The 22,186-nt window shown below is 45.1% G+C and overlaps 1 protein-coding gene across 4 annotated transcripts in view; it reads right to left on the bottom strand.

The window, feature by feature from the left end:
* The window catches only part of LOC132761515 (phosphofurin acidic cluster sorting protein 2-like), a 290,761-nt gene that overhangs the window by 9,860 nt on the left and 258,715 nt on the right, over nucleotides 1-22,186 (bottom strand). For 2 of the 4 annotated variants that reach the window (XM_060754450.2, XM_060754452.2), the window contains exons 10-21: nucleotides 21,986-22,079; nucleotides 21,300-21,371; nucleotides 18,859-18,986; nucleotides 17,241-17,373; nucleotides 16,844-16,948; nucleotides 14,589-14,695; nucleotides 14,031-14,185; nucleotides 12,921-13,031; nucleotides 12,713-12,815; nucleotides 7,900-7,932; nucleotides 7,145-7,187; nucleotides 824-866 (exon numbers count right to left, since the gene is read on the bottom strand). In XM_060754450.2, coding sequence (XP_060610433.2) covers nucleotides 824-866; nucleotides 7,145-7,187; nucleotides 7,900-7,932; nucleotides 12,713-12,815; nucleotides 12,921-13,031; nucleotides 14,031-14,185; nucleotides 14,589-14,695; nucleotides 16,844-16,948; nucleotides 17,241-17,373; nucleotides 18,859-18,986; nucleotides 21,300-21,371; nucleotides 21,986-22,079 — 1,127 coding nt within the window. The remainder of the gene's footprint in view (nucleotides 1-823; nucleotides 867-7,144; nucleotides 7,188-7,899; nucleotides 7,933-12,712; nucleotides 12,816-12,920; nucleotides 13,032-14,030; nucleotides 14,186-14,588; nucleotides 14,696-16,843; nucleotides 16,949-17,240; nucleotides 17,374-18,858; nucleotides 18,987-21,299; nucleotides 21,372-21,985; nucleotides 22,080-22,186) is intronic. The other 2 variants (XM_060754451.2, XM_060754453.2) reach the window with 1 other exon arrangement.

Genomic DNA, 22,186 nt, shown 5'->3' with positions numbered 1-22,186 from the left:
CTGGAACGATTCCATCACCACTGCCTCTGAAAAATCCTGCAAATCTCTTGGGAAGACAGGCAGACACATGTCAGTGTGCTGGAAGAAGCAAACACCACGAGCATTGAAGCGATGCTACTACGCCATCAACTCCGCTGGACTGGCCACATTGTCTGAATGCCTGATCACCGTCTTCCAAAGCAGTCACGACACTCCCAACTCAAGAACGGGAAACAATGTTGGTGAACAGAAAAAGAGATTTAAAGATGGGCTTAAAGCCAACTTTACAAACTGTGGCATAGACACTGAGAACTGACCCTTGAGTGCTCTAACTGGAGGTCAGCTGTGACTACGAGTGCTGCAGAATTCAAAGAGGCATGAATGGAGGGTGAAAGGGAGAAATTTGCTAAGAGGAAGGCGCATTAAGCCAACCCTGACCGGGACTGCCTTCCATTTGGAAACCGATGTCTTCACTGTGGTAGAACATGCGGATCAAGAATAGGGCTCCACAGCCAGCTACGGACCCACCGCCAAGACACTACACTTGGAGGACCATCATCTTTGGGCTACGAGGGATCGCCTAAGTAATAAAGTACATGAGAAGTTCTTATCGTTTGGCTTTTATCCTGCTTTATTTGGTCCTGGAACTTACCCAAGACCTGTTACTAATTGCAATTTGGCCTGAAAAAGTTTGCCCACCCCTGGCTTAGTTTGGGAAGAGTCATCTTTTCCCTGCCCCAGATCCTACTGGAAGCTTAGACTTTGATTCACGGCAAGTCCTTGGAAGATCAGAGCCAGGCCTTGGAGGCTTCAGGCGTCAACTCTGCTGCTGCCTGATTCTCACCTGAAGTGTTGAAAGACTGCTCCACAAGGCCCACCTTCACCACCTGCCAAAGTACAAAGGAAAGGAAAACACTCACTCAGCAATACACGAGCTGCTGACAGCACATTTCCACCCAGCCACCTCAAGTCACACCTAGTACCTGTTCCAAATAGCATTTTTAACACTTCATTTTTTCCTCTTTAAACTGCTCAACTTTCTGCCAGGAAACTTCCTTTGGGATGGAGTCCAAAAATTAACTTTTCCAAACTGCGAGGTGATCGTGGTAAAAGGAAGGGATGCAGGTTTCACTTGAAGTTATAAGTTTATAATTTATTGATATACCCCTAACATTAAGGAATTGGCAATTTGGAGTCACAGGATGGCTGAGGCATGGAAAACCTTAGACCCTGGGGCCAATTCCAACTTTCCTGGAGTCCCAATGTGGCCCTCTTATTTTAAAAAACCACAACCTCCTTCCCTGTGACACTATTGTTGAGAGCTCTTCCTAACCTTTCTGCAGCTTTTCTCCATTCTCAAAAGTTAAAATGTGCTTCCTAAGATTTAGCTGCTGGCAGTAAGACCTTTAAAGCTCAAATAAATTGGTATTTGGGTCCCACCGTGGGCTCTTCCAAATTTCTATAGTAATTTATTGTCAAAGGCTTTCATGGCCTGGGTTTGCTAGTTCTTCACATCCAGTCATTCAGTGTCAGCTTCCCTTTTCCATATTTAAAAGAAGCTGTTTGTAGGTAATATTTACTTGTTTATTTATTGCATTTCTATCTCTCTCTCTCTTACCCCGAGGGGAACTCAGAATGGATAATAATTTGGCAAAATTCAATGCAACAACATACATAGAAAAGCAATACATAACATAAACAAAAATCAATAAACATATAAATATGAATTAAAACCATTAAAACATGAAGCTTGAAAAACACCATAGCATAAAATATATTAAACATTGCACCAGTCATCATTTAGCTGCTTCATTTATGTCTGTATCGTGATACGAGTTGTACTGTAATTCTGTCACTCTCCACATGCCTGCTTGCACAGCCAGGTTTTAAGTTTTTTACTGAAGGTCAGGAGGGAGGGAGCCGATCTAGGCTCACTGGGGAGAGGGTTCTACAGCCAAGGGGCCACCACTGAGAAGGCCCTGTCTCTAGACCCTACCAATCACACCCACGAAGGTGGTGGGACTGAGGGCAGAACTTCCCTTACAGATCATAATGCTTAAATTGGTTCACAAAGGCAGATACGTTTGGACAGGTAAGCTGTGCCAGAACCATTTAGGGTTTTATAGGCTAGAGCCAGGGCTTTGAATTGAGCTCAGTAGCAGACGGGCAGCCAGTAGAACTGATGTAACAGGGGGGTTGTGTGCTTCCTGTATGTCGCTCCAGTAAGGAACCTGGCTGCTGCCCATTGGACTACTTGAAGCTTCCAAACAGTCTTCAAAGGCAACCCCACGTACTGCGCGTTGCAGTAGTCTATTTGAGATGGGACGAGAGCGTGGACCATCGTGGCCAAGTCTAACTTCCCAAAGTATGGGCTTAACTAGAGTACAAGTTCTAATTGTCCAAATGCTCCCCTGGCCACCGCTGAAACCTGGGGTTCCAGGCTCAGTGATGAATCCAGGAGAATGTATTGTCAAAGGCCTTCATGGCTGGAATCACTAGGTTGTTGTAGGTTTTTGGGGCTATATGGCCATGTTCTAGAAGCATTCTCTCATGACGTTTCACCTGCATCTATGGCAAGCATCCTCAGAGGTTATGCGGACCTCCCAAACTCTGAAGGTGCTTACCATAGGCAGGCAAAACATCAGGGGAGAATGCTTCTAGAACATGGCCATATAGCTCGAACAACCTACAACAACGCAATCCAGGAGAACTCCCAAGGTGAAAACCTGTGTCTTCAAGGGGAGTGTAACCATGTCCAGCAAAACCTGTTTGGCCATGTTTCTTTGATCCATACCACATATCCCTTTAACTCTCACAATTTTGCATTTCCCATTAGGTACAGGTAAAGATTTCCCCTTGACATTAAGTCTAGTCATGTCCGACTCTGGAGAGTGGTGCTCATCTCCATTTCTAAGCCGTAGACACCTCCAAGGTCATACGGCCACCATGACTGCATTGAGCGCCGCTACTTTCCCGCCAGAGCAGTACCTATTGATCATGCATTGGCATGTTTTCGAACTGCAAGGTTGGCAGAAGTTGGGGCTGACAGTGGGAGCTCACCCCGCTCTCCGGATTCCAACCACCAAACTTTCAGTCAGCAAGTTCAGCAGCTCAGCGGTTTAACCCACTGTGTCATTGAGGGCTCCTATATTTCCCATTAGACTTGGGCAAAAACAAACTGTTGCAGCCCCTTCTAGCTTGTTTTCTTCCTTATTAAAAACTAGCTGTGCCCTGCCACGCGTTGCTGTGGCCTATAGTAAATCTTATCAAAGTTGAGGTAGATATCTGGACTATTATGAAAGAGAGGTCCCTACCTATTCCTTCCCCCCTTTCCTCCCCCTTTCTCTCCTTTCTTCCTTCTCTACCTCTTTCTTTCTTTCACTACTTGGTTTCATCCTTCTCTCTTTCCTTCATTCCCTCCCCCTTTCTTCCTTTGCCTTTCTTCCCTCCCTGTTTGCTTCCTTCTTTCTCTTTTTATTTCCTTTTATTTCACCACCATCATAACAATAACAATAATGCAATGCATTGCCTCTGGGACCTGACACCTCTCCCATTCCCCCTAAAAGGGTCTCAGAGGAACAATAGCATAATAATAATAATAGAAATAACAACCTTTACCCGCCACGTGTTGCTGTGGCCAATCTTCCCTCTTTCTCTCCTTCTTTCCCTCCCTCCCTCCCTCCTTCCTTCCTTCCTTCCTTCCTTCCTTCCTTCCTTCCTTCCTTCCTTCCTTCCCATCTTTCCTTCTCCTCTTCTTTCTCTATCTCTTTCCTTCCTTCCCCCTTTTTCTTTCTCTTCTGCTGTCTCTCTTTTCTTTCCTTCCATCTTTCCTTTTCTTTCCTTTTCTTCTTCCTCTAACTTTGCTTCCTTCCCCCTTTTTCTTTACCTCCCTTTCTCTTTCTTCCTTCTTTCCTTCCTTCCTGTCTTTCCTAGATTTTGACAGGGCGGGAAGGGGCGGGGTGGGGTTTGGAGGTGGCGTGAAGTAAAAGGAGGTAAGATTGGGGCAGGGGAGTGATGGAGCGTGGGGTTACGTGTGTGTGTGCGGCAGCGGGGGGAGTGATGGAGCGTGGGGTTGCGTGTGTGTGTGCGGCGGCGGGGGGAGTGGGGTTGCGTGTGTGTGCGGCGGCGGGGGGAGTGGGGTTGCGTGTGTGTGCGGTGGTGGGGGGAGTGATGGAGCGTGGGGTTGCGTGTGTGTGTGTGGCGGCGGGGGGAGTGGGGTTGCGTGTGTGTATGCGGCGGCGGGGGGAGTGATGGAGCGTGGGGTTGCGTGTGTGTTTGCGGCAGGGGGTGTGTTTGTGCGGGAAGCGGCGCGGCGGGGCTTGGAGTGGGCATGGTTTCCGCAGAGGGAACGTTGGCCGGAAGGCCATTAACGCGCGCCAGGGAACTTGCGGCTGGGCGCCAATGCGCATGCTCAGTTGTTTTGCCGTTTTGTGAGTGTGTTGCTGTGTTGTTTTTCATTTTGAGTAGATATGTTTGTACCTTGTGGGTTGTGTTATGGGCACGGGAATTTTAGTTAAGTTTCGTTGGGGTTTTTTTGAGTTTTGTTGTTTTGCCGTTTTGTGAGTGTGTTGCTGTGTTGTTTTTCATTTTAAGTAGATATGTTTGTACCTTGTGGGTTGTGTTATGGGCACGGGGATTTTGGTTAAGTTTCGTTGGGGGATTTTTGAGTTTTGTTGTTTTGCCGTTTTGTGAGTGTGTTGTTGTGTTGTTTTTCATTTTGAGTAGATATGTTTGTACCTTGTGGGTTGTGTTATGGGCATGGGGATTTTGGTTAAGTTTCGTTGGGGGATTTTTGAGTTTTGTTGTTTTGCCGTTTTGTGAGTGTGTTGTTGTGTTGTTTTTCATTTTGAGTAGGTATGTTTGTACCTTGTGGGTTGTGTTATGGGCACGGGGATTTTGGTTAAGTTTCGTTGGGGGATTTGTGAGTTTTGTTGTTTTGCGTTTTGTGAGTGTGTTGTTGTGTTGTTTTTCATTTTGAGTAGATATGTTTGTACCTTGTGGGTTGTGTTATGGGCATGGGAATTTTGGTTAAGTTTCGTTGGGGTTTTTTTGAGTTTTGTTGTTTTGCCGTTTTGTGAGTGTGTTGTTGTGTTGTTTTTCATTTTGAGTAGATATGTTTGTACCTTGTGGGTTGTGTTATGGGCATGGGAATTTTGGTTAAGTTTCGTTGGGGGGTTTTTGAGTTTTGTTTCCTCGTTGGATGCCCCTAACAAATTTATATATATAGACTTTTGACATCTGACCTACAATTGTGACATTGCTTATTCACATTTGTTCCACTTTTAATCTGTAAAATGGTGGAGGGTAAGGCACCAGAACTCCTTCCAAGTTTTTTTTTAAACTAGGGACATGATTTGTTGAGATGATCCTATATTTTAAAAAGCAATTTTTCTCCTCAGCGAATTCTTAATTTTGTCTTGAGTGAAAAAATGCAACTTCAGTGATCCATGTTAATGGCAGTGTACTGTAACACAATCAGTTATAAAGAGAGACAGAGACAGGAAGGAAAGGAGATATTTTTTGTTCCAGTATGTCCCTGAATTTAAAAGAAACCCACTCAAGGGTGAGAATAACAATTTCACAGTAGGGTACTAGGCATGGGCAATCCATGGTTCTAAATGGTTTTAAAGTACTTACAAAACTAGGGGGCGCTGGTGCTTTGCTTCTAAAGTGTTGCTAAAGTTCTGGTGGTGAAATTTTCAGAACTCTAACAAAACTTTCAAATTGTCATTATAAATGGCAATTCCTAATTGGTTGTCATAAAAATAGCCAATAATGAAATAATAATGAAATATTGAAAGTTTTGTTAAGAGTTCTGAAATTTTCATCACTAGAACATTAGCAACATTTTAGAAGCAAAGCACCAGCGCCCCCTAGTTTTGTAAGTACTTTAGAACCATGGATTGCTCTTGCCTAGTAGGTACACCTAGTTCTTAGAAAACAATCCCGGACAATATAAATATGTGATTTCTGTGTGCCTCCAAGTTGTTTCCAATTTATAGTGACTCCAAGGTGACCCTATCATGGGTTTTAGTTGACAAGCTTTGTTCAGAGATTTGCCTCCGCCTTCCTTTGAAGCTACCTAGTGGGTGAACAAGAATTCAAACTCTGGTCTTCAGAGTATTGAGGAGGGGGCAAGATTGTTTCTGCTGTTCTGGAGCCTAGAATATGGAGCTAAACATTTAAATGGCAGGAGAAAGATTACACCTAAACAGTAGGAAAAACTTCCTGTTGGTAAGAGCTGTCTGGCTCCCTTCGAGGATAGTGAAGTCTCCTTCTCTGGAGGTTTTAAAGCAGAGGCTGGATCACCATCTGTCAGGAGACTTGTGATTGTGTCTATGTGACACTATGTGATTGTGGGCGGGATATAGCTCAGCTGGTAAATCACCACCAGCAGCAATACGATCTACCAACCAAAAGGCTGCCAGTTCAAAAGCCCAGGTTGGTGTGAGCACCCAACTGTCAGCCCAGCTCCCTGTTTACCAAAGCAGTTCGAAAACAGCTTAGAGCTGTAAGTAGAAAAATTATGTACCGTTAAAAAGTGGGAGAGGTATTTTACAACACCACGTGACCAAAAGGAAAGAGGAAGTCCTGATGGCTCTTCGTCAAGAGGATGGAGTGACAGAACTCCCTCTGTAGCTGGATTTGAGCACAACCTCCAAGGTGCCGAAAAGATGGATGTCGACACAACATAATCCTTTTTGTCTGTTTGTCCTTGTCTGTCCAAATGGCATCAAATGTTTGCCATATATGTGTACTGTGATCCCCGGAGTCCCCTTGGGGAGATAGGATGGAATATAAATAAAGTGTTGTTGTTGTTATTGTTCCTGTATGGCAGATTGGGGTTGGACTGGATGGTCCTTGTGGCCTCTTCCAACTCTATGATTCCATAAAATAACACAACCTTTGCAAACTTCCCATTATATTTCCCCTTTGAGTGTTTTCCCATTTTGCCTTTGGTCTCATCCACTACTGGAAAGTGTCCCACATGACCTACTCCGAAATACAGCTCTTGGCCTGGAAGAGATTCCTCATCGCCAAGGCTATACACCAAAACATTGAAGGCTCCTTAGAATAAATCTAACCCCCAAGCTACCTTTCATTTCTCCAGCTGGATTTTAGAGCCCAGTTTCTGTTTGTCACAACAACCCCAAGTAACACTCACCCCAACAAACGGCACAAATTTCTGGCAGGAGTCCTCATCTGGGCTGCAAAAGGGAACAGAGGCAATTATAAATGGTTAAGTCCCCCATCTTCAAGGGCAATGGTGAAGTGTAGTTGTGTGTGACCCTGCCCCCAGATTTCCTTCCCATCCCCCTTGGTAGCCATGTCGCCCACAGCGTTCCGAATAGCAGGAACATATAGCTCTGCTCCCACCCTGAGATGCTACAATGGGGCCCAAGCAAGAACAAGAACAAACAAAGAGAGGCAGGCTTTAGTAATACTGTTATTACAGTTTGCTCAGTCCAAGACTTATTGTCAGGCAACCCCAACAGACATCCGACAGTGTAAACAAGCAGATATCACAGAGCCAAGCAACAGTGTGTTGTCCTGGGGATGGGCAGGAGGATGGGACAAGGAGGGGAAGGGGAGACGCGGGATTCCTCTTCCTCACGGCACACAGCGACACCCCCTACCCGACCCCAAATGCTGACCACACTGAATAGGAAAGAATAGGGAAAGGAAGGGCAAATGCAGAAGAGGCCACATGGAAAGAACGGCTTTCCTTGCCCCGCCATTTCCGCAGCGGGGAGTTCACACATGCAACCAAGAGCAGCCAGCAGCCCTGGCCTCACATGAGGGCAAAGATGGAAGGAAGGGGCGCAGGGAAGGAGACCTGTCCCGTTCCCCGGACAAAGAGAGGATGCGGGCGGACACAGAGAAGGGAAGGCAACACTGCAGCAAGCCATAGTCCAATACCTGATATAAAAATCAAAATAGAGGCTTCTTTTCCTTGAATGCCCAACACAAAAACAAAAACCAAGAAGAGGGAGAGGCGTAAGCACTGCTGGAACATAAGTGGTCAAGACATGGGCTCTAGGAGTTTCCACCTCACCCAACACAGCTGGGGCAACCAACACTCACACCTCCTTTGCCCAACTTTGGAAGCCTTACTTTTGGGGGACTAAGCCTTCAGAATTGTCCATCCAGCATGGCCACTGGTTGCGCCAAGTGAAAGATTCTGGGGGATGATGGCACACTTCCATGTTCTGTATCCTTTCACCAACATGGGAGAAGGAGAGGGGCTATAGACATGCCTGGCTTGGGATGACATGATTCTTGCGATGGGATTATCCTGCCCCCAGAACTCAGCTAGCATGGTGTAGGCATGTGCTCCAGAACCCATCAGGCAACCTAAAGCTAGAATTCATTTCTATATCTTTTGATACAATGTCCACTAATGAAGGTTGTTGTGGTTGCTTATAGGATGACTACGATGGCAGAATGTGGGGAGAAAGAGAGAGAGTGTGAATCAAACTGACTTGAGTTTGGGACTGAGAACACATAACAGGAGTGTGTTATAAAGCCTCTTAAGTAGTGGATTGTCTGTGAGTGTTTTCGTGTTTATAGAAAATCGCTCCAGCTTATTGTAGTACCTAAATGGATTCAATTGGAATGCTTCTAAAAAATAAGCACCTTCTTCAGTTGTCTTGTCACTTCTGCATCCCTGGCAGAAGGCCCTTTTGCTGAAGAATAGCACACAGTTGGTTAGCAACTATGCCAACACCTGGCGCTGCCTCCTTGCTGTTTTGTTTTCACATTATACTATGCCAATACCTTGGCAGGCTCTGAGGTCTTTCTTCCCACATGTACAGCAATGCACAAAATCCTTTCCATTCAATGCCAAGGATCAACAGGCTGAGAGCGGAGCAGCTTTTCTACTTTCAAGGCATCCTTTGCACCTCAACAGAGCCCCTAAATACCTGCCCTGGATCTCTTCCACTTTCCAGGGCATTCCAGGATCAGCATTTAGAAAAGTTCCTTTTTTAGACTTTCCACTCCCAGAATCCCCAAGCCAATTCTGCCAGGGATGCAGAGGGCAGTTGCTAAAGAAATAATAATAAAGGCTCTAGAAAATGTGTATTTGCACTACTGTTGACTGTTTTTAAGAAAAAGACTATATGCATTTTTAAGGAGTACAGAGAGGGAAGGGAAAGTGAAAATTCAAGTCAAAATTCAGGTTGTTGTTGAAGGCTTTCATGGCCAGAATCACTGGGTTGCTGTGAGTTTTCCGTGCTGTATGGAAGCATTCTTTCCTGACATTTCACCCATCCACATTTCAGGCATCCTCAGAGGTTGAGAGGTCTTTTTGAAACTAGGCAAGTGAGATTTATATATCTATGGAATAATGTCCAGGATGGAAGGAAGAACTCTTCTCTGCTTGAGGCAAGTGTGAATGTTGCAAATGGCCACCTTGATTAGCTGCAAGGGCATTAAATGCTAATCAAGGTGACTATTTGCAACATTCGCAGCCTCTAGGAGACAAGAGTTCTTTCTTCCACCCTGGACATTCCAAAGATATATAAACTTCACTTGCCTAGTTCCCAACAGACCTCACAACCTCCATTGTCATTAAGGCCAATAATATAATTGCATCCAATCTTCTCACACTTAGACTTCAACACTAGTAACCCAAATTTTGGGTTTCTGTGAATTTTCCAGGCTGTATGGCCATTTTCCAGAAGCATTCTCTCCTGATGTTTCACCTGCATCTCTGGCAGGCATCCTCAGTGGTTGTGAGACCTCATATTATTGGCCTTAATGACAATGGGCTATTTCCAATTGGTAATTCTAACCAGAGCCACTCCATTACAATATTATTAAATGGTAAGTCAACCAATTCAATGAGTCTAATCTAGCTGGAACTAGTGACTGGGCTTAGTAGGGTAGCTCTCGTTGGAATTAATGTTGTTGTTCATTCGTTCAGTCGTTTCCGACTTTTCATGACCTCATGGACCAGCCCACGCCAGAGCTCCCTGTCGGCTGTCCCCAGCCCCAGCCCCTTCAAGGTCAATCCAGTCACTTCAAGGATGCCATCCATCCATCTTGCCCTTGGTCGGCCCCTCTTCCTTTTTCCTTCCATTTTCCCCAGCATCATTGTCTTCTCTTAGCTTTCCTTTCTTCTCACGATGTGGCCAAAGTACTTCATCTTTGCCTCTACTATCCTTCCCTCCAATGAGCAGTCGGAATGAATAACTTCATTAAAAATACTGTATCTGCACATACTTTTAAAATCCCTCATATCCTGGCTTCTAGTTATTGTCTTGGGTCACATGGCTGTTTTAGCGTGTTTCTTCCATTACACAGCATTGACTCACCAATCACATCCTCAGCATATTGGGCTCAAGTGACCCTTGCTTGAAATTCAGATCTTCCTGGGAGCTGAATGTTACAGGCTGGCTAAAGGCATTAGATTTCCTCAAGATAACCTTCATAACTCTTAAGATCTCCCTGGAGAATTCCGCTTGGCTTACAATCTGAGGTTGTTCAATGAAATGGGACTTGTCATCTTCAGCCAAATCCTGTTCATCTCCCCTTCCTCACCTGCCAAGTGCCTGGTCCAATGAGTGAATAGGCCTCTCTGTGACCCATAATCCTGGACCCCTTCTTTTCCCATCACAAGGTTATAGACAATTGCTGGTACTGGCTGCCCCAGCAATAGATACATTGGCTCACTGACTCATGCTAGCACAGGGGAATGTAAGGCAATGAGTTGCGGACAGTGTGGTCTAGTAGTTAGAGTGAGGGAGTCCATGTTGCAGACCCCACATAGCCATGAAACTCCATGGTAACTCTGGACTGGTTGCTCTCTTTGCCTCCTACATCACAGGGTTGTTGTGAAAATGTATTGGGGAGAAATGGAGTCACGTACCTCTCCCTAAATTGCAAATCCTGGGACTCCATAGAATATTGCCAAGGCAGTTAAAATGGAACCGTTGTGCTCTAAGGGCTCCACTCCAAGTGACACAATCTCAACTTACTCATTGCCTATCTCCACTGCATGCTTTTTGACCACTCACAATTTGCTATGATAGACCACTAACGTTCAGTGGTGAGTCAAATGAAATGACAATGGGAAGGCAGAGGTCCTGTGAATATCTTGGCACCTGTTTAGCTGTCCTTTGAACCCATGCTTTGAAATGAGTCCGGAGGGGAGCTCCTGCTTTAAGGGTACGAACATGCCACCATGCCTGCGTCGAGGTGTCTAGAAAGCACCACCATGCATGCCCATGGTTGCATTCAACCCAGGAAGAATTCCAGCACCAAAGCAACATGAGCTTTCTTGCCCCCTCCCCTTGGCACCCCAAATTCCCAAGAAGCTCCCCCCACGAGTGCAGCAAGCCAGCCGTACGTACTGTGTAACAATCCCCGTTGGCTGCAGGGGCAAGCAGAGAACAGAAGGGCCTGAAGTACCCCACATAACCGAACTGTGGGGGGAGGAAGCACAGAAACAGCACTTGCAATTCCCCAAAGCACCACCTGCCACATGCCTTCTATTCTGGCACTTAGGAACGTCTTTCCATTTCCATCCCCAGAGAGAAAGAGATGGAAGGAGGGAAGAAGAAATTCTCCGTTGGCCCTGCTCTCACCCTGCTGCCTTGTGCTTCAGGGGCAGAACTGGACAACACAGAACCATTGGCATGGCCCTATAGTTGGGGGCTCGTCTGGGATATGAACCCGGGACCTCTCGCACCAAAGCGAGAATCATGCCCTTATACTATAAGGAAGCGCATGGGGAAAATTGCAATCTATGGCATGGGCACGCAATTGCATGGGTACCAGGGAACAATTTCTTCTCTGTGTCCTTACAAGTCATACCCTCTTTACAGCAAGCTTGGGTTTTCTCTGCAATCCTTCTGAAATTGGTTCCTGTCTCCATTTTTGAGAGGAATGTGGGGTATGGAGTGTCAGAAATTCAGTGGGTCAAGGCTAGTGTCGTCTTGAAGAAAGTAAGTGGCCGAAGCCTGTTGGAGTCAGTGGGCCAAAATTAGTGTTGTCCTGAAGAAAGTGAGTAGGCCGAAGCCTGTTAGAGTTAGTGGGTCAAAACTAGTGTCGCCCTGATGAGTGTGAGGTAAACCTCTGTGTGAGAGAAGCCTCACGTGAGAAAGCTCCAGTGTGAAGGCTGCTGAGTGTAAAGCTACTATGTATTCCTTTTTCTGTGTTATGGAAACCTAGTTCTTGTAAATATTGCAACCATATTATTTTACCATAAAGTACAGTCTCCTATGGAAGAGATAACATTGGTCTTTGTGTTTTTGTTCTTTCGATCACTTTGGGCTCCTAGTGCTGGGTCACACTGTTGCTGATAAGTTACTCTGCTGTATATTTATGAGGAGGGTCTTTTGTTAATAACCCCACTCGCTCAACATGGAGTTCTGAGGAGCTTGTGCCATGGAGGCATTTCCAAATTTTTCACATGTTTCCTAGGCTTTATGCTTTCAGCAAAACATTTCTGAAAATCATGGTAAAAATCTAGGGGGTGTGATGGGGGCTTCATGTGCCACAAAGTGCCACAAAGCCCACAAGACACACTTTGGTGACCAAAATCTATGTCTCCCCATCACCTAGTTCAGCACAACAATCCTTGAAAGGACAGTAATGCAGTTGTGACCTATGAGTGAAGAGAACCCCCCCCAAGAAAGGTGGCCGGGGTCTGAGTGGCTACCTCCATTACTGAGTGCACACTCATGAATTAGAGATGTGACAAAAGAAAGGCCTTGAACCTTCTTACCTCTTCTGTTTGTAGGTTAGCATGGCCTCAGAAATGGGCAGCTGATGTGATATGTTGGCGCCCGAGATGAACTGGGCGATCCGGCCAGGGACGTCCACAGCATCTGGAGAGAGACAAGCCAAAGGGCAAGATAACACAACACATCCCCGGGGTCCTTGTATTTCTCCCAGATCTATTCTGTTAGAGCTTGGCCTTTCGAGGCTATTACCTGAATTAGGAGGTTCAAGTTTGCTAAAGAGTTCTCTCCAAGCTGCATCGAGGAACAAGGTGCTGTACCTGTTATCCACAGAACCAAGGTACTTGGCCAAGGGGTGAGAGCCTAGGAGTGGTATAAAAGCACAGAGAAGCAATTAAAGGGTGATCTAGTGGGGGAAATCAAGGAAGACAATTGCAGGAAACATTTCCATATTCTCCTTACTAAGCAGGGATATATGTCTATGGCAGGGGTGAGCAAATATCTGGATACACTGTCCTGTATATGGCCCACAGGCTGCACTTTCCCTATTGCTAGTATAAGAGTTTAAAACATGGGAATTAGCATAGCCTTGAATGGAACCATTGATCCATTTAGCCGAGTACTGCCAACTCTGATTGGCAGAAGCTCCTTTAGGGTTTTCAGGCAAGTTTAATTCCAGGTTTCTTGATAGCAATGGTGTGGTTTTTATGATAGCAAAGTGCTAAAACTGGGTTTGGTCCAAACTTTTAAGCAAATATCAAAAGTGCTAACTGTCTTCCCAAAAGAGGTTCAGCACTTTAGATAGCCCTCCATCAAGCTTGTATTCACCACCATACTGATACAGGAGGTTTTTTTTAATCGTGTCAGGAGCGATCTGAGAAACTGCAAGTCGCTTCTGGTGTGTTAGAATTTGCCATCTGCAAGGACATTGCCCAGGGGACGCCCGGATGATTTGATGTTTTATCACCCTTGTGGGAGGATTCTCTCATGTCCCCGCATGAGGAGCTCGAGCTGGATTCGAACCTGCAACCTGTCGGTTTTCAGTCCTGCCGGCACAGGGGTTTAACCCACTGCGCCACCGGGGAATCCGTGACACAGGAGTTACAATGTGACACAACCTGGTAGTGTCTCATTCCTTACTCTGCTTAGCTTCTGAAATCAGACAAGATCAAGTGTGTTCAGAGTGTTATTGTTGTACATTATGAGCAAAGTCCACCTTTGCATGGACTCGCTTCTGCTCTTTTCTAGACCATATTTTATTTTGGATGGCTGAAGAGACAGTCCTATAAATAGATAGAAGTCTACAACGGGAGAGGACAACCCATGATCTCCCAGCACCAGATCGCACAGCAGGACTCTTACCCAAGGGCACCACGAGAAAACGGAGGTAGTTGAGCCAGTCTGGAGTTTTACTGGCCAGCTGCTCCACAAAGAAGCGCAGGACGATGCTCAGGTAGCTCTGATCCCCTGCCACGGCCACTTTCACTGGGGGAGGCATGTGGGAATTGCAATTACAGCTGTAGGGAAAGTGGGGAGAGGATGCTGAGATGTTTGCAAGGATGCAGCTCCAAGACAGGACTCAATGTTATTACCATCAGGCCACAAACCTTTCTCATCCTAGAATTTATTTCCTACTGGATTATGATGGTCCTTTCAAACCTCATGCTCTCCCAATGCACTGGCCTCCACTTCCCATTCCCCAATTAGTAATGGCTATATTGGGTGAAGATGATAGGAACCATCAAATAGAGAACAATATGGGGCTGTAAAAAGTTAGACTAAGTAAAAGAGGAATTCCTCTCCCTGAGGTTGAAACCAGGCATATTTCCCAAATCCCAAAAGCCCTTCCCAATAGGTTAGTTTGGGAAACTACAGCACAAGACTTGTTAGCTCCATTGCTGCTTCTCAGGTGATACTCACTATCTCTGAATACGAGAAACAATTGTGTTGAAGGCTGCCTGGACATCTGCCATGGAGCAGGTGGAGACAATGGGCTGCTTGTGATCTTGGAGCTGGTCACACAGATACTGTTGACACAAAACCACAAACCTGAGGCTGAGTAGATTAAACTGGAATGCAAATATTTTACAAACTCACTTGAAAAGCACTCCATCCATGGGATAAGGCAAACTATAGTGATGGCAGCCATTGCGGGTGGTTTTAAGAGGGATTAGACAAATCCATGGAGGAGAACGCTATCGGTAGTCACCAGTCATGCATTCTCTCCAATATTGGAGCTGGCATGGCTCTGAGTGACTATCACTGAGGAACATGAGCAGAAAGATGAATTATCCCCTCATGTTCTTTTTGTAGACTGGTCACAAGTAGCCGGGTGGTTACTGAAGGAATGGAAAGACAGATACAAGGATGTGATACTTTATAGAATAACATAACACCAATACAGGTAAAGGTTTCCCCTTGGCATTAAGTATAGTCGAGTTCAACTCCATTTCTAAGCCGAAGAGCCGGCGTTGTCTCTAGACACCTCCAAGGTCATGTGGTCAGCATGAATGCATGGAGCACTGTTACCTTCCTGCAGAAGTGGTACCTATTGCTCTACTCACACTTGCATATTTTCAAATTGCTAGGTTGGTAGAAGCTGGGGCTAATAGCGGGAGCTCACCCTGTCCCACAGATTCGAACCGCTGACCAGAAATTCTGCAGATTAGCGGTTTAATCCACTCCACCACTGCAGCCCCTATAGGTTAACATATATGTGGCAATGGATCGGAATACCCTTTCTAGAATTACCATCTTTCCTCTCAAACACTTAAAACTTGATTCGTAGTCCCTCATATTCCCCTCCCATCTAAGGATGAAAAGAAAACAGGAAATACTCCTTCCATCCGAGACAAGTCCATGAAAGTTTATACCAAATAAAACTTGTTAGTTTTTAAAATGCCCTCGGGGTTTTTGTTTTTATTGCCTACAGATTCACACAGCTACCATTGCCAATGGCTCTGGACAAAGAAAGCACTAACATACTGAGAGGCGATTCAAAATTCACTGAAAAACAGAACTGCTTTTTATGGAGTGGAAAACCAAAAAATAGACAGTGCCAAACAGAACTCAGGGGAAAAAAAATCAGACAAGCTTTCCCCCAGAACAAGCTGTAAATACCAACTGAATGCCAACTTGAGCTGAGATACGGTTCACCCATCATTACTTCTATAATGTATTTTCTAATCTTTTTTATACTTCAGTTGTAGGTCATTTTAATCCAATTTGGAAGGAAAACCACAAATAAGTTGATAATACAGAAATAAATAACACCAAAGGCTACAAAAAGCCATTCACTTTTATGAGAAATTCCATAAAGGCTGCAATTGTATTTCAACACAGCTTGGCTTTATTGGTCTTATTTTAGCTGTGGTCCAGAGAACCAGCATTGCCTAGTAGTTTGAGTATTAGACTATGACTCTGGGGAGCAGGATCTAAATACTCCTCTGCTATGAAAACCAATGGGGGTGACTCAGGGCAAATCACACACCTCGATCACAGAAAACCCTGCTATAAGTTCATCTTAAAGTAAAGGTAAAAGTTTCCCCTTGACATTAAGTATAGTCATGTCTGACTCGGGGTTGGTGCTCATCTCCATTTCTAAGCCAAAGAGCCAGTGATGTCTGTAAACACCTCCTAGGTCATGTGGCCAACATGTATGGAGCGCTGTTACCTTCCTGCAGAAGTGGTACCTATTGATCTACTCACATTTGCATGTTTTGGAACTGTTAGGTTGGCAGAAGCTGGGCCTAACAGTGGGAGCTCACCCCGCTTCCCGGATTTGAACCTCCAATTTTTTGGTCGGCAAGTTCAGCAGCTCAGCAATTTAATCCACTGTGCCACCAGGGGGCTTGTGACATTTGTAAGCTACCCCAAGTCCCTTTGGGGAGAAGGTGGCAGGATACAAAAATATTACTACTACAATAATTATTATTGCTATTGTGTTCTGCTGATATCCTTCCTATAAAACCAGAAGGGCCTTTGGTCTGATCCCACAGGGCTCTTATATTCACTGGGTTAGGCATACCGTCCCCAGGTGGATGCCGTCCAGATCCACTGGACTACTCCTATATTCTGACAATGGTAGTGCAACATGTCTGAAACCTGCCTGATTGGGGAAGGCTGGATGGGACACATTTCCCAATGGATTCCTGCCCAACTTGAGGAATTCCTACCTGGCCTTGCCACTCAGTGATGTTCACCAGAATGATGCTCTCTGGCAGCTGTTCATCTGAGACCAGGATCTGGTTGAGCTGGTCATACACAGACTTCCGAGGCACCTGCAATAATAGAACCGGCAAAGTGAACCTGTTTTCCAAATAGCCAAAAACTCTGCATCGTGTGAAGTCCCATAAAGAAAGCATGAAAACAAAAAATATGTCCCAGATCCCTTTGTAAAGTTAAAAGGTGCTGCAAACCACTGTATCTTTTGGATCCCGAACTCCCATAAAAATGAAATGAAAGGTAATAAAAGTAATACTAAAAAGGATAACAAAAAACAAAAGTACAAAATGATGCTTTTCTCAGCAGTGTTCATGGAGAGACCACCAACACACACAGAGAGAGCCCAACCTGGGTGTTCTGCCGGGAATCTGGTGAGTTCTCACTGTCCAGGCTGCCTGTTCGGTCGCTGTGACCCTTGGAGTTCTGCCTGTCCTTGACTGACATGCTGCGAGGTCGCCACAGCTGTTTGTTCTCAGCTTTGCTGAAAAAAAGCAAGAAAAAGACCATTGGAAAAGGGACCGGGGAGAGTCAAGCTAGAAACTTTCTGGAGCAAGGGGACTCTGATATTGGACCACTTTGGAACACATCTGGTTTCGGAAAGTTAAGACAGTTTGGGCATGGTTTTAACTGGGATGGAAGACCATTGCAGAACACTGGAGATCTTCAGACAGGGTGAAAAAAGGAATCTGATGAAAGTATGGGGAACTGCTCCCAGGAGGAAATGACAATATGACACTAGAGCACGCATGGGCAAACTTTGGCCCTCCAGGTGTTTTGTACTTCAACTCCCAGAATTCCTAACAGCCTACCAGCTGTTAGAAATTGTGGGAGTTGAAGTACAAAACTCCTGGAGGGCCAAAGTTTGCCCATGCCTCGACTACAGCAACCAATAGTCTTGTTCATATGCAGGAGAATTCCAAGTTTTCAAGTACCAGGCTACTGAACAGCTAGAAGGAACAAGTGTTGATTGGCCTAAGTCCTGGAGGGAGAGTATTTCAGGTAGTTTGAATGAGCTATGAGAATAGCCACTGTACCATGCCCAGTCACAAAACATCAACTGAGGGTTTCTCACCCATGGATGTATGATTTAAGCACTGATTTTAGGTGCATCTGCATTGTACAATTAATGCAATTTAGCACTACTTTAACTAGCATGGCGCAATCCTATGGAACCATGGGAATTGTAGTTGTTCAATGTCTTTAGCCTTCCCTGCAAAAAAGGATGGGTACCTCACCAAACCATAAACTCCAGGAGTCCATAACACTGAACTATGGTAATTGAAGTGGTGTTAACCTGCACTAACTATGCAGTATAGACCAGGCATGGGCAAACTTGAACCTCCAGGTGTTTTGGATTTCAACTCCCACAATTCCTAACAGCCGGTAGGCTGTTAGGAATTGTGGGAGTTGAAATCCAAAACACCTGGAGGGGCTAACTTTGCCCAAGCCTGGTGTAGACACATCCTTAGAATGGTATCTACAGAGATATTCTGGGTGGTATTCAAAATAATTTATGGATTACGATAAGGATGTCTTAGTGCCTCTGCTGAGGGAGAGAACAGTATTGCCAACCAGGGATTTATACCTGAAGCCTCCATATGAAAAAAGTGCCCCCCCCCCCCCAATTTCCAGCCGAATACACTGCCTTGGAGTGTGATGAAGTCTTCTTTGGAGACTTTTTAACAGATGCAGGATGGTCATCTGTCAGGAGTGGCTTGACTGTGTATTGGCAGAAGGATGTTGGAGTGGATAGTGGTTCTCAACCTGTTTTGGCCTACAACTCCCAGAAATCCCAACCAATTTACCAGCTGTTAGGATTTCTGGGAATTGAAGGCCAAAACATCTGGGGACCCAAAGGTTGAGAACCACTGCCTTAGGGTCTCTTCCAGTTCTATGAAACTGTGATTCCAACCACAGCGCGCATTTCACAGAAGAAGGCCAGCCATTTGCCAGAGTCCTTCTTTACCTGGGAGAAACAGTCGCTGGGTACTCAGGCTTGTTGATGTTGCTCAGCTGGGCTAGTCTGTCCACACTGCTTTCTTTCAAGACCGTTTCTGCTGGCCCTCCAGGGCAGGACTCCTCGGCCTCCAAGTCCTGAGCGGAATGTATTAATTAATTAATTAAAGATTACATTTTGGCTCACTTTTAAAAATAATGCTCATGATAGCTAACAAGCAATATGCAGTAAAACTATGAAAACATCAAAAAATGTACATAAAGTATTGGGGAACTGGAACATTTTTATATTAAACATTATATAAAACGGGTTGTTGTAGGTTTTTCGGGCTATATGGCCATGTTATAGAGGCATTCTTTCCCGACGTTTCGCCTGCATCTATGGCAAGCATCCTCACAACCTCTGAGGATGCTTGCCATAGATGCAGGTGAAACGTCTGGAGAGAATGCTTCTAGAACATGGCCATATAACCCAAAAAGCCTACAACAATCTAGTGATTCCAGCCTTGAAAGCCTTCGACAATACATTATATAAAATATTATATCTAAAATGCCTGGAAATGAAAAGCATCCAACCAATGGCAATAACAACAAGTAGTAGTAGGACTGGTGTGAGATGTGGTTTTCGATGGTATGAATCCTACTGATATTCCCAACTAAGAGCTGATGCTTTGAATCAATGGGATTTACAAATGTCAGGTAGGATAAAACATTGTTCCAATCAGTCTGCTCGAGTTGGGAATTACTAATTCGGATTACCGTTTTGCCTATTTGATTGGCAAGACACCACAAATATTTTTTGCAAAAAGCTGCCCAAGAAATATTGTGGGCAGTTTTTGCAAAAAATATAAGAAGCACCAATGCTTTGTTTTGGAGTTTTATGAAAATGTCAAACAGCTGGTCCATTTGAAGACTTGCCAGACGGAAAGCCGGAGAGGGTTCCTGTACCATTAATAGTCACGAAAAAGAGGGCATCCTAGCAGGCAAGGCTTGTTGTGCAATCAAGTGACAAGCAGCTCAGGTTAAAAGTCCCTTTTCCAAGCAACTATTAAAGGCACAGGCGTGGGTTTTTTTTTCCAAAAAAATTTATTCCACGAATTATCCCTAAGGGTTTCCTGTTGAATAAAGGACAAGGCTATAGTTCCCTTAAAGGTTGTGTGGAAGAAAGAATACAACCAGGTGTGGCTTGCTTGCTGAAATTTCCTTTTATATATTTATGAAAGGCACAAGAACTCTGGCAACTTTAAACCCAATATCTGTATAGCTTTGTTTGGGTGCTGTGGAAAGGAGAGAATTCGTTATTGTTATGTGCCTACAATTTATTTTCAACTTATGCCGACCCTAAGGTGAATCTATCATGGGGTTTGTTTATCTGAGGATGAAATAATATGACCAATATGCCCAAGATCATCCAGTAGGTCAGTATTGCTGAGCAGGGATTCAAACAGGGCTGGAATCCAATGCTCGAAACACTGCACCAAATGTCTTTCAGGGAATACATAGATATTAATAATGACTACCAAGGCCTAGAAGTGGTTTCAAACTTATTTTCATCGAGGTTCACACCAACCTTATGGTTGCCTTCCAAAGGGCCATTGAATCTATGGATGTAGAATCCTTGATTCAGAGTAGGCTTGTGCATTTCATCCAAACCTCGATCTGTCTCTGCTGGTTGGATACCGGTAGACCCCCATATCCATTTTCGTGCACTTTCTGAAAATAGGTGGGTAGCTGGATGACCGTTTTTGGTCTGTAGTCGATAAATGTGGCTAGATCCGGCCCACTGGCAGCACTGGGGAAATTATGAGACTCCCCTTTCCATTCCCGGGGCCTTCTCCTTTCTTCCTTTCAAGGGAGCATGGGTATCAGCAACGGGGTTAATAAAGCACCCTATCCAGCCCATTATGGGGGAGACTTCCCATAGGCTCCCTTTCCATATCCTTCATTAAGACCTGGATTGAAACATCAGAGTTAAGATGCCACTCTTTCTGTGATTCTTTCCCTTCTGTCTGTAGAGGAGACCAGGTTTAATGCTTCTTTAAAGCTGTATCTACTCCAGAGGAGAGGTGTGCGCTTTCTCTCCCTACAGCAGCCACGCAGTTTTCCATCCAAGGCATTTTAAGGAGGCCCAAGGAAGGAAGAGTGATGACCTGGAGCTATCCTCTCTGAGCTTTCTTTAAAAAACCCTCTTTTCCTCTACTGCTGGCTTTCTGCTTTCTGCTTTAGGTTTCATGCTTCCTTAAAGCTGTTTCTACTTTCTACTCTAGTCCAAAAAAGTAACTTTTCTGTGGCCTCATCTACACTGGCATATCATCCAGTTTCAGAGTGCAGAGTAACTCCATTGGATTAGATTATACGGCAGTGTAGGCTCATATAATATAGTTCAGTGCAGTTGATATGTAGTGTAGATCCAGCTTGTGTGGTGCTAAGAACATGACAGATTTTACTCACCACGGCCGTGGTTTCCATGGCAGTCTCATCTTGGGTACGAGGGGCACCCACTTTTCGTTTCTCCGCTTCTCCCTGGGCAAGAGAGGGAGAACAAAGGAGACGCAGGGGGAAAAAAGGGGGAAAGTAGTTTAGTAGTAAGGATATCATATCCAAAAGTTTGGAAAAATTACTTCTCTGATGCGGGAGAGCTACAAGTCCCAGAATCCCCCAGTGGCAATTAAGTCAGGGAACGGTAGTTCCAACCCCACCCCAACTTTTCCTAGGCTCTGCTCAAACCAAGTCATGCTCAAAGATGGCAGCCAAGGCAGGACTATTCCAAGGAAGCGAGGCTCCGTAGAACCCAAATATCAAACTATCCTTGCACTTTCGCATAGAAACAGATCCCAGAGCCCCAGAACAGATTACATATGGAATTCAGCAAGGATAAGGTTGACCCTGGCTGACTCAGGGAATCCAGCTGGCTTGCCCCTAACCCATCGCTCCTACACTGGGAAAGGAAGCAGCAGAACCAGGAAAGACAGGAAGAGGAATGAGAAAGTAATATATAGCACAAATTGTTCCTGGTAGCATATAAGGTTCTGGAGGGGAGGACCAAGCAAGAGAGTTTGGTAGCAGCGGAGTAGGAGGAAGGAGAAGGTGCAGGTAGAGATGGAAGAAGAAGAGGAGGAGGAGGAGTAACAACTCACAGGGCTGCCCGACTCTCGCTCCTGCCCTTTTTGGCCGTGCAGACTGCTGATCTCAGTCTGGGAACCAGAGTGAGAGACACCCTCAAAAAAGCGCCTGCAGAAGAAACAGACGGACAGACAGACGGACGGACAGAAAGAGACGGACAGAAAGAGAAATGAGGAAGAAGTGAAGTCACCGTAACCTCAGGCTGAATCCCTCCC

This window comes from Anolis sagrei, chromosome 1, assembly GCF_037176765.1.
Source record: "Anolis sagrei isolate rAnoSag1 chromosome 1, rAnoSag1.mat, whole genome shotgun sequence".
In the NCBI taxonomy this organism is placed as follows: domain Eukaryota; kingdom Metazoa; phylum Chordata; class Lepidosauria; order Squamata; family Dactyloidae; genus Anolis; species Anolis sagrei.
This window is presented reverse-complemented; position numbering and strand designations above follow the sequence as displayed.